At 38.4% G+C, this 17737-nt stretch overlaps 1 protein-coding gene and 1 pseudogene across 7 annotated transcripts in view; both read left to right on the top strand.

Moving 5' to 3' along the window:
- The first annotated feature begins 669 nt into the window (after positions 1–669).
- IFT88 (intraflagellar transport 88) overlaps positions 670–17737 on the top strand; it is a 131086-nt gene continuing 114018 nt past the window's right edge. For 2 of the 7 annotated variants that reach the window (XM_078448587.2, XM_060637580.3), the window contains exons 1-3: positions 670–835; positions 6370–6465; positions 10635–10697. In XM_078448587.2, coding sequence (XP_078304713.1) covers positions 6376–6465; positions 10635–10697 — 153 coding nt within the window. In that variant the 5' untranslated portion in view covers positions 670–835; positions 6370–6375. The remainder of the gene's footprint in view (positions 836–6369; positions 6466–10634; positions 10698–17737) is intronic. The other 5 variants (XM_060637587.3, XM_060637585.3, XM_078448737.2 and 2 more) reach the window with 3 other exon arrangements.
- Positions 13461–13574, top strand: LOC132682650 (U2 spliceosomal RNA; annotated as a pseudogene).

Raw genomic sequence — 17737 nt, 5'->3', positions numbered from 1 at the left:
AAAATTGTCTCCCAACGTATACTTAATGTTTGAAATTCATTAATTACAGTGTCTACATTTCCCCTGCATGATCCCCATTAATCTTCAAAATTTAAAACTAATGATATTAAACAATTATGAATTTCTCACGCATACTGTGCCTTTATTAAATTTTACTACGAACCTGGTTCTAGGTAGTTGGGACACAGAGTTTCAGTTCCTACCCTTTAAGGCACTCATCAGACAAGAGTACATTAAGAGCTTGGATAAGGTGTGCACAGCATGCTGTGGGAACACCTAGTGCAGACGTTAGGAAGGAGAAAAGGAAGGAGCCGAGGCCTCGAAGACAGGCATCTCATCTGAGTCACTGCACAGGGTGACCAAAGGGAGCCCATGATGACACGGAACACTGGCTTCCAAGCTCACAAGATCTGCGTGGTGGCTCCAGCAGATATTTTATAATAACCTCGTCTCATCCCTGGGTAATCCTTCCGGCTGATTTCATCAGGATCTACAGACTGTGGATTTCTTTCCTCCCAAGTACTCCAAGCAGAGGCGGCGCAACGGAGCCCCCTCCTACCCCTTCCACGCTCGCCGCCCGCGCCTCTAACCGTGTCCGGCCCCCGGCCGGCCACGCCCCCTTCCGCCCCCGCCCCTCCTCGCTCCTCTCCGGTTCCGCCCCCTCCTCCTCCTCCCCCGCCCTGGCGCGGAGGACTGTGGGAGCCGCTTCCTTGGATTCCGCGCGTGGCAACGACTTGGCGCCGCGCTCTGGCCTACGCGGGCTCTTAGTAGGTTGTCGAGAAAGCCGCGTCGTCCCCGCTAGACTCGCGGCCGCCCCGCTCCCCCTCACCGCGAGGTAGGAGAAGGGCCTCGGGACTGAGAGCGCCAGGGGCCGGCGCGGGCGGCGAGGCGCGGGGCCCGCGGCGGGCGGGCGGCCGTCCTGGGGCCGGCCCCCCGCGGCACGCCCCCGCGCGGGTCATCGCGCGCGGCGCGGGGAGGGGGCTTCGTTGGCGGAGGGGCTCTGCCCCGCCCACCGGCTCTTCCTCCGGTCCCGGCCCCTCCGGGCCTTTGCAGGCCCCGCAGAAACGCGGCCGTGGGTTCGCGGACGTGGATTCCCGTGGCGGGCGGGTTTGTGTTGCCCCCCTTAGCGGGGCGGGATGGCTGTCCCGAACCGCAGTCCCACGGCAGCCGGCAGATTCGAACCCAGATTCGACCTGGCCACCAGCTGTTGAATTTCATAGCGGATGACACCGCGAACGTTCGTGTGTGTGTGTGTGTGTGTGTGTGTGTGTGTGTCTTGTGTAAAGCTTTTGAGATTTTCTCATGCAAGGTTTAATTCGTGAAATAATAACACACCAGAAGGCGTAAACCTGTACTCAGTCGCACAAAGATGAAACAGAATTCCAGAGACTTGAAGGATTGTTTTTCCAAGATTCTTTCTAGAGCTAAAATTCCACTCTTCCTTTTACCGGGTGGATTTTCTGGTTGTGAGCTTTTGCGGAACTACAGCAGGCATCTTGGATGTAGACTGTCCGGCATAGTCAATAGAAGAGCATCATAAAAAAAATAACTTCAGCATTAAAAAAAAAAAAAAAAAGGTGTTACTGGCCTTTAATGTGTGCCCAGATTGTTTCAACACGAATAGCTTGTTGCGTGTGTACACTGCTTTTGAAAACCCTAAATTGTATTTGTTCTGCCACCCCCAGCTATCACCTATGGGTGCTTCACTTTCCTGGCCTCACTTTCTACATCTTCACAATTTGCTCACTCGAGGTCTGTTCAGCAAAAGTCTCAGATGTAAACTAATTCCGGTGTGGTTGCAACCCGGCAAGAAGGATACCTGCTTCTGAAAGTTGCTTGTTTTCATGACATGCATGTAAGCTGAACTGACCTAAATAGGGCTCATAATCAGCCCTCCTTTGGCGTAGTAGTCCTCAGACCTGCGTCATCAGCAACACTTGGGAACTTGCTGGAAATGCACATCGCCAGGGATAAAGGCCGTGGTGAGGACTCCCACCCAGGGCTTAAGGAATCTCAAACTCTGCTGGTGGGGGAGTAACAATGTGTATTTTAACAAGCCCCTAGGTTTGTCATGCATGCTAAAGTTGGAGAACCACTGGTTTAGCATTATCTAGTTAAAATGTTTTCTATATCTTATACCAGTGACTTCTATTTAAAAATTTTTTTAAGTGTGTTTGTTTTTTTTTTTAACTTTATTTATTTTGAAAGAGAGAGAGAGTGGGGGCGGGGCAGAGAGAGAGAGGGAGAGGAAGAATCCACACTGTCACTGTCGGCGCTGAACCCCGAGATAATGATTTGAGCGGAAATCAAGAGTTGGAAACTTAACCAACTGAGCCACCCACGCACCCCTATTTTTAAAACTTTTATTTACTGAAGTATAGTCAACATGCATATTATATTAAAAAATTTTTTTTAATGTTTGTTTTTGAGACAAAGGGAGAGAGAGCACACATAAGCGGGGGAGGGGCAGAGAGAGAGAGAGAGACACAGAATCTGAAGCAGGCTCCAGGCTCTGAGCTGTCAGCACAGAGCCCCATGTGGGACTCGAAATCACAGACTGTGCAAGATCATGACCTGGGCTGAAATCCGATGCCCAGCCAGCTGAACCACCCAGGCACCCCATGACACTTTCATTTGAAATTTACATGCATTGCAGAATGATCACCACAATCTAATTACCATCTGTCACCAGAGTTACTACAATATTATGACTATGGTCTGTATGCTGTAATTTACATCCCTATGACTTATTTATTTTAGAACTGGGAATTTGTATACCAGTGACTTTTAATACCTTTGATGGTATTTGGAATAAACGTTTCTATCTGATATTTTTTCTCCCATAGTAGTGAATTTTCATCTTTAAAAAGTAATGAAAAATTAACTCAAGACCTAAATGTAGGAGTTAAACCATAAAATTGTTAAAACAAGTGTAAAGCTTCTTAACCTGGGGTTAGGCAGTGGTTTTTTCAGATGAGACACTGAAAGCACGAGCAACCGAAGAGAAAATGGATAAGTTATACATCATCAAAATTCAAAGGACACTTCAAAGGGTGGTATCAAGAAAATGAAAGATAAAATATTTGCAAATCATAAATCTGATAAGGGCTAGTATCCAGAATATATAGCTTTAATAACATAGATAAGACAACCCAATTTTTAAAAATGGGCAACGCATCTGAGAAGACATTTCTCCAAAGAGGTATACAATTGTCAATAAGCATATGAACTGATGCTCAACATCATTAGTCATCAAGGAAACGAAAATCAAAACCATAGAGATACCATTTCATACTCATTAGAATGGCCATGGGGACATTAGCAAGTGTTAGCTAGGACATGGAGAAATCGAAACCTTCATACATTGCTGGCAGAGTGTGAAATGTGCAGCCACTTTGGAAGAGTCTAGCAGCTCCTCCAAGAGTTAAACCAGAGTTGCCATATGACTCAATGCCATTCCTAGGTATACACTCGATATCGATAGAATTGAAAATTTATGTTCGCACTAAACGTACACACATGTTCATAGCAGCATTATTTATAATAAAGTGAAACAATCCAGCTGTCCATTAACTAATAGATAAAATATTGTATATGCATACAATGGCATATTATTCAGCCATAAAAAGGAATGAAGTACTGATGCATGCTACAACACGGATAAACCTTGAAAACATGCTAAGTGAAAGAAGCCAGTCAAAAGGCTACATGTTGGATGATTCCATTTGACTGATGAAAAAAATTTGATTGATGATTCCATATGAAATGTCCAGAATTGGCAAATCCGTAGAGACAGAGTAGATTAGTGACATAGGCTAAGTGGGAGGAGGGAGGAATGGAGAGTGGCTGCTAAAAGGGTCCCACATTTCTTAATGGGGTGTTGAAAATGTTCTGGAAGTAGATAGTGGTGGTAGTTGCATACTAAAAAAACACTGAATTGTACACCTTAAAGTAAGTTTTATAGTATGTGAATTATAAAAAATTGATAATTTTATATTTCACATAAAAATATTTTTTTTAAGTTTGAGAGAAAGTTCACGTGCATGTGCGTGAACAGGGGAGAAGCAGAGAGAGAGGGACAGAGAGAATCCCAAGCAGGCTGCGTGTTGTCTTAACGGAGCCCTACACAGGGCTGGAACTCACCGTGACATTGTGACCTGAGCCAAAATCAAGAGTTGGACACTTAACTGACAGCCACCCAGGCACCCCCACATAAAAATAATTTTTAAAAGGTTACAAGTAGCCATGTATGTTTGGCCTTATACTGAGCAATAAGATTAAGCCGAAATTTTTGTGGGAATTTACTGGCACACTTAAAATTGTACCAACTTAAAAAAAACACGTATTTGGTTTTTCTTTTTTGTGTGTGTTTTTTAATTTAAGAGAGAGAGACAGCATGTGTGCCTGCACGTGGGGGAAAGGGACAGAGAGAGAGAGAGAGAGAGAGAGAGAGAGAGAGAGAATCTTAAGCAGGCTCCATGCTAGCATGGAGCCTGACAGGGGGCTTGATCCCACAACCCTGGGATCACGAAATCAAGAGTCGGATGCTCAACCAACTGAGCCACCCAAGTGCCCCTAAAAATATGTATTTCAAGGTAAAGTAATTCAATATTACATTTCTTGGGTACCTAGCCTGACCCCTCCCCTAAATTGACTAAAAGATTACTCAGTTTGAATGATTCTTTGTCTGAGAATTCTTCCCAAATTCTCTAGTAATCACTGCATTTACAGTATATGTATACAGTAATTAAATTTCCCGCTTCTATTTTACTTTGACATCTGTTTTATTGTGTCTTGCATTTTTCTCAATATTTTATTATGAAAATTTTCAAATGTACAGTAAAGCTTAAAAAATTTTACAGTGAACATCATACCTGCTACATAGATTCTACCATTAACATTTTCATGTACTTGCTTTATCATATATCTTTCATTTATCCATGTTATTTTTATTTATTTATTTCGAGAAAGTGCACACACGTGTGTGCGTGAGCACAGGTGGGGCAGAGGAAGAGGGAGAGAGAATCTTAAGATTCTCTGTTATTTTTATGCATATCAAACTGAATTACAGATATTAAGCTTTCCCTTAAATACTTAGGTATGCATATTATAGTTTGATATTTATTTACAGTTTTTTCTTTCAAGAAAAAACGTATAATGAAAGGAAAAAAGTATGCATTTGTTGACTTTTTACAAGTGTGATTACCAGTCTGACCCAAACTATTGTCAAGATATAGAATATTTATCACCCTCGAAAATTAAAAAAAAAATTTAATGTTTGTTTATTTTTGGGAGAGAGAGCAAGTGAGAGAGCAAGCCGGGGAAGGGCAGAGAGAGAGAGAGAGAGAGAGAGAGAGAGAGAGAGAAAGAGAGACAGAATGGCTCCAGGCTCTGAGCTGTCAGCACACAGCCAATGTGGGGCTCGAACCCACAAATCGTGAGATCATGACCTGAGCCAAAGTCAGACACTTAACTGACTTGAGCCACCCCCAGGCGCCCTACCCTAGAAAATTCTATAATCTGCCCTTTTTCATTCAGACTCTAGTCTCCCACGCCTAAACAGCAACCACCCTTCTGATTGTTTTCTACAATAGTTTAGTCTCTTCTAGAATTTTAAATCAACAAAACAGTATATAAGGTTCAGTTTTGTGAGGCTTCTTTCACTTAATTGAGATTCTTCCATTTTATGTATGTCATCGGTGCATTTTTTTTTTCTGAATAATACTTTGTTGCATAAATATGCTTATCCATTCTGTTGATGGGCATCTGGTCTGTTTCTAGTTTTTGGCTATTATGAATAAACCTCCTGTGAACATTCTTATATAAATATATCTGTAGACCCATGTATTCACTTCTCAGGTAAGTACTTGGGAGTGGAATTGCTGGTTCGTAAGAAATATATGTTAATTTTATGAAAGTGCCAGACTTTTTTTTCCAAAATTGTACTATATTACCCTCCCCAACAACAGTATAGGACTCTGGATCACTCCACATCATTGCCGACCTTTTGCGTTGTTGGTTTTTTAAATTGAGCCGTTCTGGTAAGTGTGTGGTGGTTTCTGCCTTGCTCTGCACTTGACTCTTACGTCCCCTGTTCTGCACTTGATGCTAAGCTCTTTGACAGTCAGGCAACTAACTCGTACCTGTGTCTAGTGCCTTCCAATGCAACAGGTGTGGAATAAATGTAAAATGAGAGCAATGAACGAGTGTTTTGACACCTAGTTTTGAGAATTTGACGTGAAAAAAATTAAGTCATAAAAATATGTAGCAATAAACTTGACCAGAAAGGTGGTTAAGTGGTTCTACTTTATTTCAATTAAGGATTATTTTATATACCAAGAACATATTTGCACTGCCAATTTTTCATAGGTACAGATGATGCAAAATGTACACCTGGCCCCAGAGACAGATGAAGATGATCTTTATTCTGGTTATAATGACTACAATCCAACCTATGACACTGAGGTAAGAAAATAAAAATAAAAATAAATCTGGTTTTTATGTTGGTCTTTGCTAACCAGCTGGTTCATGAAAACTTTGGATTTGAGGGTTCTGCTTTATTATCTTTAAGTAAACTGATTAAAAGCCTGGAAAAGTGCTACTTCTGAAGTCTGTACTAACTTCCACTAATAATACTAATTGCAGCAAAAGGGAAAATCATGAGAAAGGTTATAGAAACAAATTAGGGTCGATTATAGACTTGTATTTTCCAGCACTAGCTATCTGAATGTGTAAGTAAAAAGACTTAAATCACTTGAGGTACCTAAAATCAGTTGTTTTTTTAAATTTCCTAAATTTGAAATGTCATGTAGTGATTTTTTTCTTTTAATTAAAATATACAAATATTTTATAGAAAACTTAGGAAATAGAATCACAGAAACTATTACCACCCAGAGGTAAACATCAACTAGCTTATAATGCTTATGTCACCAAACATTTCCCTATGCAAATATATGTGTATCTCTATTTTTGGATAAAATGGTATCATACTGTGTGTACTGTTTTGTAACCTGCTTTTTGTCTTTTATAAATATTCCTTTATGTCAACAAATCTATATCTACTTAAGATTTAGTGGGATAGTAAACTAAAAGATGAAATTGTTAAGACAAATAGTTGAATTAAAAAAACTTGAATATTTTATTTTTATTTATTTATTTTTTAAGATTTTTCTCTTAAATTTATTTATTTATTTTGAGAGAGAGAGAAAGCATATGCCGAGGTGGAACAGAGTGAGGGAGAGAAAGAGAATCCCAAGCAGGCTCTGCACTGTGAGTGCAGAGCCCAAAGCAGGGCTCGAATTCACAAACCGTGAGATCATGACCTGAGCTGAAATCAAGAGTTGGCCACTTAACTGACTGAGCCACCCAGGTGCCCCAATACTTGAATATTTTAAATCTGTTTATATCATTGTGAGACTTTGAGTTTCCAAACTGTAAAACAAAACAAAACCTTTTTATAAAGTTACCTTGAATTAGTGTGTGAAAAGAGTGAGGATGAACGATATGATTGTTAATTTATTTGCTAGTATATAATAATCAAATATTAGCATTTATAGGACTTTATATGAATTTAGGAAAATCTTATATTCTAGAGTTTTTTATATAGCTTTTAGTCATTTTTCAATTGTTTTTTCCTCTGGAGAAAAATGGTAGTCTGTGAATGTAAGACCTGGAAAGAAAATAGAAACCATTCACTTACTCTATACGAAATAAAGATCTAGGTGATGTGATCATTTAACAGAAAATTTGAAAACTACAGAAGACTGGGGAAAAATGATGTAAATCCTGTCACTCAAAGATCACCTATATTAAGTATATCTATCACCTGACATTGTGGTGTATTCCCCGTCTTCAAATATACACAAGTGTTTCCCTCCCTGTGTGTACTGTGTATACACACAGGTATGATTATATAGACTCCTTTTTAAAAATTTGTATTAAAACATAGATGTTCTCCTGGGTTTGTACAGATTTTGAAAACTACTGAACTCTCCCCCTTTTTCCCAGTTATAAAGGTTATAAGTATATAAAATCTACATGTTCAGTGTTGAAAACTAAATTACCCAGAATCCCGTCACTCTGAAATAACTATTGTTAACATTTTGTTGCTTTGTCTTTCTTTTATGCATATATTTACAGTTTTATTTTAACATGTTTGGAATGGAACTAGGATTTACTTTTCTGTTTGCTTTTTTACATCCAACTACATTACAAGTAATGTCTCATGATACTAAAGATTTAAATACAGTTGACCCTTGAATTGACTCACCTCCCTCCCCCCATGTAGTCAAAAATCTACATACAACTTTTAACTCCCCCCAAACTTAACTGCTAATAGCCCACTGTTAACCAGAAGCCTTACCAATAAAAAGTCAATTAGCACATATTTTGTATGTTATATATGTCATACACTGTATTGTTACAATAATATCCTTTTTCTTAATTTTTTTAGCTTATTTAGACTATATGGTTTGCGAGTTTTTTCAAGTTGTCACAAATCTCCAAAGAATTTCCCAATATATTTATTGGAAAAAAGTCATATATAGGTAGACCAATGGCAGTTCAAACCTGTGTTGTTCAAGGGTTAACTGTATAATTTTAATTGCTACATTTTATTGAATATGTATAGTTGATTAGAACTGATTTCAGATCATAGGATATTTATTTTCAGTTTTCTGTTGTAAATAACAACTATGCAATGAACAATTTTATACATAAACAATTTTCTCTATTTTTAGCAACATTTCCTTGGCTAAAGTCTCAGAAATAGAATTAATAGATAATGAATATGATCACTTTAAAGCACCAGAGAAACTTCCTAACTTCTCAGGTCATCACAGTGTGGCTTCATTATTTAATTGAAAGTGAATATTCAGGGGCACCTGGGTGGCTCAGTCGGTTGAGCGTCCAACTTCAGCTCAGGTCATGATCTTGCGGTCTGTGAGTTCGAGCCCCGCGTCAGGCTCTGTGCTGACAGCTCAGAGCCTGGAGCCTGCTTCCGATTCTGTGTCTCCCTCTCTCTCTCTCTCTGCCCCTCCCCCGTTCATGCTCTCTCTCTCTCTCTCTCTCTGTCAAAAATAAACAAACATTAAAAAAAAAAAGTGAATATTCAGAATGTCAGACACAAAAATAAATTAAATAGTAAGATAAAAATGACATTTGCTTTACCCATGATTTTCTTATATCTTAATTGGACTAATAACAAGCTTAATATATAAATGAATTAATTGAAATAATTGTTCAGATGTTCATAGATTATGGAAATTGCTAGTAAAATCATGAACAAAGAAAAATTACAAAAGTTGTGGTAGTTTGGTATTTGTAGTCGGAGAGTTTGTTGACAATTTTAGTTTGTCAGTTAGAATTCATTGAATTGATTAATCAAATTTTACTAATTGTATAGGAATATTAGAAGACTTCCTTTTCCTAAAGGATCCACCAGAATAGTATAATTAATGATGCTGAGGGTTACCTTTGGCTTTATACTTCATATGAAAGTTGCCTAGTTTCCATGGCCAACTGAGAATTGTGTACTTATTAATTTTATGTAATTGATGTGGAAGGTTATAAAGATTATTTAAGGTAAAAATTAAAGAAGGTTTAGACATAATAAAATCATGTTTGAAGTGCATCACATTAACATCTGGTTATATAAACATTTTACTTTAATTGTTTGCAGAGTTTTTAGAAGTTAATCAGTAGTGATTGTTTTTTGATTTATTGTATTTTTTTTTGATCATCAGCAAGTATATTTTTGTGGGACATAGACTGAAATAAATCAGAGGCAAGTCTGACAATTGCCCATAAGATGTATGGGAAGGCTTACAGCCAGATTTTGTGTTGGTGAAGGAATAGGAGATAAAGGCTGGTTAGAAGGTTGGTAGTTGCTAAGATTGGGTGCTTGTGAGAGAGTCAAAAAATGACCTTTGTCCTGGAAACCCAGGAACATTTGTATCTTGCTCTTGACTAATATTACCTTCCTCACGTTTCCCGATGAAGAATAGAAGTATAGACCGGAATCAGCAAAGCACAGTGACATTTCATTTCAGCTAAGGCTTTGGTTCCAAATGGCACAGCAGGTTGGACCCCATGGAGCTTTTCCACGGGGAAGCTTTTCTTAGCTCCAGTCTGAATTCCAGACTTCACTCCTCCAGTGAAATGAAATGTCCTGCGGTGTTTTCACCTGGGGCTGGTAGCCGTGGTCCCAGCATATGGAAGGATAGAAGGGAGGGAGAGAGGACAGAGAGGAAGGGAGAGGAAGAGTTGCAGTTCTCAATTCTTACTGTTCCAGGTACTTGGAAGAAAGGAACAGAAGAAAGGCCATATCCTTGTGTACTTGATCTTTTCACCAGGCATAATGATACCACACATTTAAACAGTGGCCAGTAAAATACCCTTAAAGTCGACTGACATTACCAAGTAGTCCCCTTCCTAGAAAAGGAAGGAGCCTTATATTTTGGGTAGTGTTATGGGGGAGCTTTGAGGACAGGAGTCCTTGAGCCACTACCTGGATGTCAGCAGATGGGGTAAGTTGAATCATAGAGGATCATGAATACCAAACAGAAGACATGAAACTTATTATTGTTTTCAATTCTCACTTCACGTTGAATGTTAAATTTGCCTTTTCACTTTAGGAATTAGAGAACGACACAGCTTTTCAGGAAGCCGTGAGAACTAGTCATGGCAGAAGACCTCCAGTAAGTGCACGTTTTTTGTTGTGGTAAAAAATACATGACATAAACTTAGCCATCGTAACCATTTTTATTTATTTTATCTTATTTTTAAATTCCAGGTAGTTAACAGTGTTATATTAGTTTCAGACATACAATATAGTGAATCAACAATTCCGTACATCACCTGGTGCTCATCACAGCAAGCGTACTCCTTAATCCCCGTCACCTTTGATCCCATCCCCTTACCTCCCCTCCCGCCCTCCCCCCTCCCTGGTCACCATCAGTTTGTTCTCTATAGCTAAGAGACTGTTTCTTGAGTTTTCTCTTTTTTTCCCTTTGCTCTTTTATTTCTTCAGTTCCACATATGAGTGAAATCATACGGTATTTGTCTTTCTCTGACTGACTTATTTCGGGTAGCATTTTATTCTCTAGCTCCATCCACGTCTTTGCAAATAGAAAGATTTCATTTCATTCCTTTGCAAATAGAAAGATTTCATTCCAGTATTCTATTATATACATATAAATATACATATGTATACATATATGTATGTATACATACACACACACACACATACCACACACACTACATCTTTCATCCATTCATCAGTTGATGGGTACTTGGGCTGCTTCTGTAATTTGGCTATTGTAAATGATGCTACTATAAACAAAGGAGTGCGTGTATCCCTTTGAATTAGTGTTTTTGTATCCTTTGGGTAAATACGCAGTAGTGCCATTGCTGGATCATAGAGTGGTTCTATTTTTAACTTTCTGAGGAACCTCCATACTGTTTTCCACAGTGATTGTACCAGTTTGCCTTCCCACCAACAATGCAAGAGAGTTCCTTTTTCTGCACATCTTTGCCCACATCTGTTGTTTCTTGGGTTGGTGATTTGAGCCATTCTGACAGGTGTGAGGTGATAGCTCATTGTAGTTTTGATTTGCATTTCCCTGATGGTAAGTGATGATGAGCATCTTTTCATGTGTCTGTTGGCCATCTGGATGTCTTCTTTGTAAAAATGTCTATTCATATCTTCTGCCTATTTTTTAACTGGATTGTTTGTTGTATGGTGTTGAGTTTTATAAGTTCTTTACATATTTTGGATACTAATCCTTTATTTGATAAAACATTTGCAAATATTTTCTCCCATTCCATAGGTTGCCTTTAATTTTTTAGATTGTTTTCTTTGCTATGCAGAAGCTTTTTTTTAAAAATGTTTATTTATTTTTGAGAGAGAGAGCAGGGGAGTGGCAGAGAGAGAGAGTGTCCCAACCAGACTCTGCACTGAGAGTGAAGAGCCTGATGTGGGGCTTGAACTCACGAACTGCGAGATCATGCCCTGAGCTGAAGTCAGAGGCTCAACCAGCTGAGCCACCCGGGCACCCTGCTGAAGCTTTTTATTTTGATGAAGTCCCAACAGTTTATTTTTGCTTTAATTTCCCTTGCCTCAGGAGACCTATCTAGAAAAAAAGTTGCTATGGCTGATGCCAGAGAAAATAACTGCCTATGTTTTCTTCAAGGACTTTTAGGGTTTCCAGTCTCAACATTTAGGTCCTTAATCCATTTTGAGTTTATGTTTGTGTATGGTGAAAGAGGATGTTCCAGTTTCATTCTTTTGCATGTGGCTGTCCAGTTTTCCCAACACCGTTTGTTGAACAGTCTTTTTCCCATTGGCTATTCTTTCCTGCTCTGCTGAAGATGAATTGATCATATAGTTGTGAGCTCATTTCTGGGTTTTCTATTCTGTTCCACTGATCTATGTGTATATTTTTGTGCCAGTACCATACTGTTTTGATTACAGCAGCATTATAATATAACTTAATGTCTAGAATTGTGGTGCATCCAGCTTTCCTTTTCTTTTTCAGGATTACTTTGACTGTTTGGAGTCTTTGGTACTTGCATACAAATTTTAGGATTGTTTTGTTTAGTTCTATGAAAAATGCTCTTGGTATTTTGATAGGGTTTGCATTAAATGTGTAGATTACTTTGGGTCATATAGACATTTCAACAATATTTATGCTTCCAAGCCATGAGCATGGAATGTCTTTCCATTTCTTTGTGTCGTCTTCAGTTTCTTTCCTCAGTGTTTTATAGTTTTTAGAGTACAGGTCTTTCACCACTTTGGTTAGGTTTATTCCTAGGCATCTTATTATTTTTGATGTAATTGTAAATGGGATTAGTTCCTTAATTTGTCTTTCTGATGTTTCATAATGGGTAGTTAGAAACAACACATTTTTGTATGTTGATTTTGTGGCCTGTGACTTTACTGATTTGTTTATCAGTTCTAGCAGTTTTTTTGGTGGTCTTTTGGGTTTTGTACATAGAGTATCATGTCATCTGCAGATAGTAAAAGTTTTACTTCTTCTTTGCTGATTTGGACACCTTGTATTTCTATCTCTTCTCTGTTTGCTGTGGCTAGGATTTCCAGTACTATGTTAAATAAAAGTGGTGAGAGTGGACATCCCTGTCTTATTCCTACTGTAGAGGAAAAGCTCTCAGTTTTCCCGCATTTAGGATGATGTTAGCTGTGGGTTTTTCATATGTGGCCTTTATTACATTGAGGTTTGTTGCCTCTAAACCTACTTTGTTGAGGGCTTTTATCATGAATGGATGTTGTACTCTGTCAAATTCTTTTTCTGCATCTATTGAAATGATCATGTGGTCTTTATACTTTCTCTTATTAATGTGATGTATCATGCTGACTGACTTGCAAATATTGGACCACTCTTGCAACTCGGGAATAAATCCCACTTGATTGTTGTGGATGGTTATTTTAAATGTGTTATTGGATTGCTTCTCGGCCTTTTGGCTAAGATCAAGTGTAGTTTAAATGTATTATTGGATTCAGTTTGCTACTATTTTGTTGAGTACTTTTGCATTTATGTTCATCAGAGATATTGGCCTGTAGTTCTCTCTTTTAGTGTTGCCTTTATCTGCTTTTAGAATCAGGATAATGCTGACCTCATAGAATGAATTTGGAAGTTTATCCTTCTGGTTCTATTTTTTGGAATAGTTTGTGTTTTAAATATATGGTAGATTTTGCGTGTGAAGCCACTTAGTCCTGGAGTTCTGTTTGTTGGGAGTTTTTTCTTGGCTGGTTATTGGTCTATTCAAATTTTCTATTTCTGACTGTTTTCAGTTTTGGTAACTTACATGTTCCTAGGAATTTCTTTTAGATTGTCCAATTTATTGACATACATCTTTTCATAATATTCTCTTATAATTGTATTTCTGTGGTGTTGGTTGTTATTTCTCCTCTCTCATTTGTGATTTTATTGATTTGAGTCCTTTCTCTTTTTTTCTTTATAAGCCTGCTATGGTTTCATTGATCTGATCTATTGTTTTTTTAGTATCTGTATCATTTATTTCCGTTCTAATCTTTATTATTGCTTCCTTCTGCTGGTTTATTCTTTATTGTACTTTTCCTAGCTCCTTTAGGTGTAAGGTTAGGTTGTTTATTTGAGATTTTTCTTGCTTCTGCTTTTGAGAAAGAAAGTTCTTTTTGAAAAGAACTGCTTTTGCTACACCCCAAAGGTTTTGGACCCTTGTGTTTTCATTTCATTTGTTTCCACGTACTTTTTTATTTCTTCTTTTATGGCCTGGTTGACCCATTCATTGTTTATATAGCCTCCATGTATTTATGGTCTTTCCAGATTTTTTCTTGTTGTTGACTTCGAGTTTTGTAGCATTGTGGTCAGAGAAGGTGCATGGAAGACTTCACTCTTCTTGAATTGGTTGAGACCTATTTTGTAGCCTAATACATGATCTGTTTTGGAGAATGTTCTGTGTAAACTTGAAAAGAATGTGTACTCTGCTGTTTAGGATGGAATGTTCTGAATATATCTGTTAAATCCATCTGTTCTAGTCAGTCATTCAAAGCCATTGTTTTCTTGTTGATTTTCTGTTTATATAACCTATCCATTTATGTGAAGTCCCTTAATATTATTGTATTATTATTGATGAGTTCCTTTATGTTTGTTATTATTTTATGTATTTGGGTGCCTCCATTTGGGTGCATAAATATTTACAATTGTTGTATCTTCTTTTAGATTGTCCCCTTTATTATTAGATAGCATCCTTCTTTGTCTCTTGTTATAGTCTTTGTTTTAAAGTCTAGTTTATCTGATATAAGCATTGCTACTCTGGCTTTCTTTTGACATCCATTTGCATGATAGATGTTTCTTCATCACCTCACTTTCAATCTGCAGGTGGCTTTAGGTCTAAAATGAGTCTCTTGTAGGCACCATGTAGATGGGTCTTGTTTTTTTTTATCCATTCTGACACCCTGTGTCTTTTGATTGGAGTGTTTAGTCCATTTACATGCAAAGTAATTCTTGATAGATATGTATGTACTGCCATTTTATTACTTGTTTTGTGATTGTTTCTGAAGATTTTCTCTGATCATTTATCTTTCTCTCTTTCATGGCTTACTGGTTTTCTTTAGTGATATATTGGGATTTCTTTCTCTTATTTCTTTTCATTAGGTTTGTACATAACCTTTTCTGCGTATAGCAGTCTATATTAAGTTGTTGATCATTTGGGTTTGAATCCATTCTTTTTTTTTTTTTTTTTTTTTTTTTTTTTTTTTTTTTTTAAATTTTTTTATTTATTTTTGGGACAGAGAGAGACAGAGTATGAACGGGGGAGGGACAGAGAAAGAGGGAGACACAGAATCGGAAACAGGCTCCAGGCTCTGAGCCATCAGCCCAGAGCCCGACGCGGGGCTCGAACTCACGGACCGTGAGATCGTGACCTGGCTGAAGTCGGACGCTCAACCGACTGCGCCACCCAGGCGCCCCTGAATCCATTCTTTACTTCTGCCCTTTACACGTTTTAAGTATATGGTTCATATTTTACCTCCTTTTATTTTGTGAGTTCTTTGACTGATTTTTTATAGAAATACTCATTTTTACTGCTTTTGTGTTTTCTAATTTCTTTCTGTTGCGTTTTGTTTTTCCTTTCCACTCAAAGAGGTCCCGTTAGTATTTCTTGCAGGGTTGGTTTAGTGGTCATCAGCTCGTTCAGTTTTGTTTGGGAAACTCTTTATCTCTTCTCCTATTCTGAATGATAGCCTTGCTGGATAGAGTATTCTTGGCTGCAGATTTTTCCTGTCCAGCATTTTGACTATATCATGCCACTCCCTTGTGGCTTGAAAAGTGTCTTCTGAAAAATCTCTAGCTAGCCTAATTGGTTTTCCCTTGTAAGTTATTGTCTTGTTTGTGGCCTTTAATATTTTTTCTTTATCACTATATTTGCCATCTTGATTACAATATGTTTTGGTGTGGGTCTGCTTTTGTCAGTTTTGATGGGGGTTTTCCGTGCCTCTTGGATCTGGATATCTGGTTCCTTCCCCAAATTAGGGAAACTTTCTGCTTTATTTCTTCACATAAATTTTCTGCCCCCTTTTTTACTTTCTTCTTCCTATGGGACTCCTTTAATACAAATGTTATGTTTAGTGGAGTCACTGAGCTCCTTAAGTCTATTATTGTTTCGCATCATTCTTTTTTCTCTCTTTTGTTTGGCTTGATTACTTTCTACTACTTGGTCTTCTAGGTCATTAATTTATTTTCTGTGCTTCTTCCAGTCTGCTGTTCCTTCTATCAAACGTGTTTCTCATTTCATTTATTGTACCTTAAAAAAAAAAAAAAATTTAATGTTTATTTTAGAGAGAGAGACAGAGTGCGAGCGGGGAGAGGGGGCCGGTTGGGGGGGGGGTGGGTAGGGACAGAGAGAGAGGGAGACAGAGAATCCGAAGCAGGCTCCAGGCTCTAAGCTGTCAGCACAGAGCCTGATGCGGGGCTCAAACCTGTGAACTGCGAGATCATGACTTGAGCCAAAGTCAGATGCGTAACCGACTGAGCCACCCAGGTGCCCCTCGTTTATTGTACCTTTTAGCTCTGGTGTGTAATTTTTTATCTCATGTTAAGGGTCTCATTCATTTCTTATACCCTTTTCTGAAGCCCAGTTGAGTATCTTTATGATCATTGCTTTAAATTCTCTGTCAAGCATATGACTTATACCTGTTTTGCTTAGATCTCTGGCCATGGCCTTGTTCTGTTCTTTTATTCGAGATGAATTCCTCTGTGTTTTCATTTTGTCTAAGTCTCTGTGCCTGTTTCTGTGTGTTAGGAACGTCAGCTATGTCTCCTATTCTTGAGGGTAATGACCTTACAAAGAAGAGGTCCTGTAATGCCTTGCTGTGTAGCTTCCCTTGTTCCCCAGACCCGGACACTTCTGGAAGTGTTTCCAGTGTGTGATGTGTGCACTTCTGTTGTGTCCTGGCTGCTTTATCCTTCACACTGGCCATTTACAGAGGCTCTCTTTGCCTGTTGAGGTCAGTTTTTGTCCCTGGCCTGAATGTCGTGAGTTTTAACAGGGCGTGCTCTGCTCTGTTTCTAAAGTGAGACCTGACACTACTACGGCTGGAATCGAGATTCTGCAAAACTCCCTGGTTGGTTCTAGCCTCCCTTGAAGCTAACTAAGGGCATGTCATTAAATTCTGGCCAGTGGAATTTAGCAAATGTGTCCTGTATGATTTCTAGGAAATGTCCTTAAAGGGGAAAAATGTGTTCTGTCCCTCATCTTCCTTATTGTTGGCTGGAACATGACTGGAACCTGAGCAGTCATCTTGAAAAGCCAGGTATTGAGGATAGCGAAGAAATTATCCAATTCTGTCTTATTTAAACCACTACTTTTTTGGTTTTCCTATCACTTGCAACCAAACCTAATCTTCAGAATTAATATTGTTCTAGATCTTAAACATTTTCATCCCAAGAAAAAAAAAAATGTTTTGTAACTATGTCTGGTGAGGAATGCTAACCAGACTGATGGTAGTATATACAAATATATATTTTGTCATGTTGTACTCTTGAAACACATATGATGTTATATGTCAATTATACCTCAATTAAAAAGAAAGAATAGAACTAGTAAGGATAAGGGCTGGCATAATGGAAAGAATGCTGGGGTGGGGGTCGGGAGAACAGGGACTTAACCAATTGACCGACTGTTTAAGTTTGGCCAAATTTCTTAATTTTTTGGTGTCACTCATACCCTTATAAAATGG

This window comes from Panthera onca, chromosome A1 (genome assembly GCF_046562875.1).
Source record: "Panthera onca isolate mPanOnc1 chromosome A1, mPanOnc1 haplotype 2, whole genome shotgun sequence".
In the NCBI taxonomy this organism is placed as follows: Eukaryota; Metazoa; Chordata; class Mammalia; order Carnivora; family Felidae; genus Panthera; species Panthera onca.
Note: the sequence above shows the minus strand (reverse complement) of the source record. Positions and strands in the feature narration are given on the sequence as shown.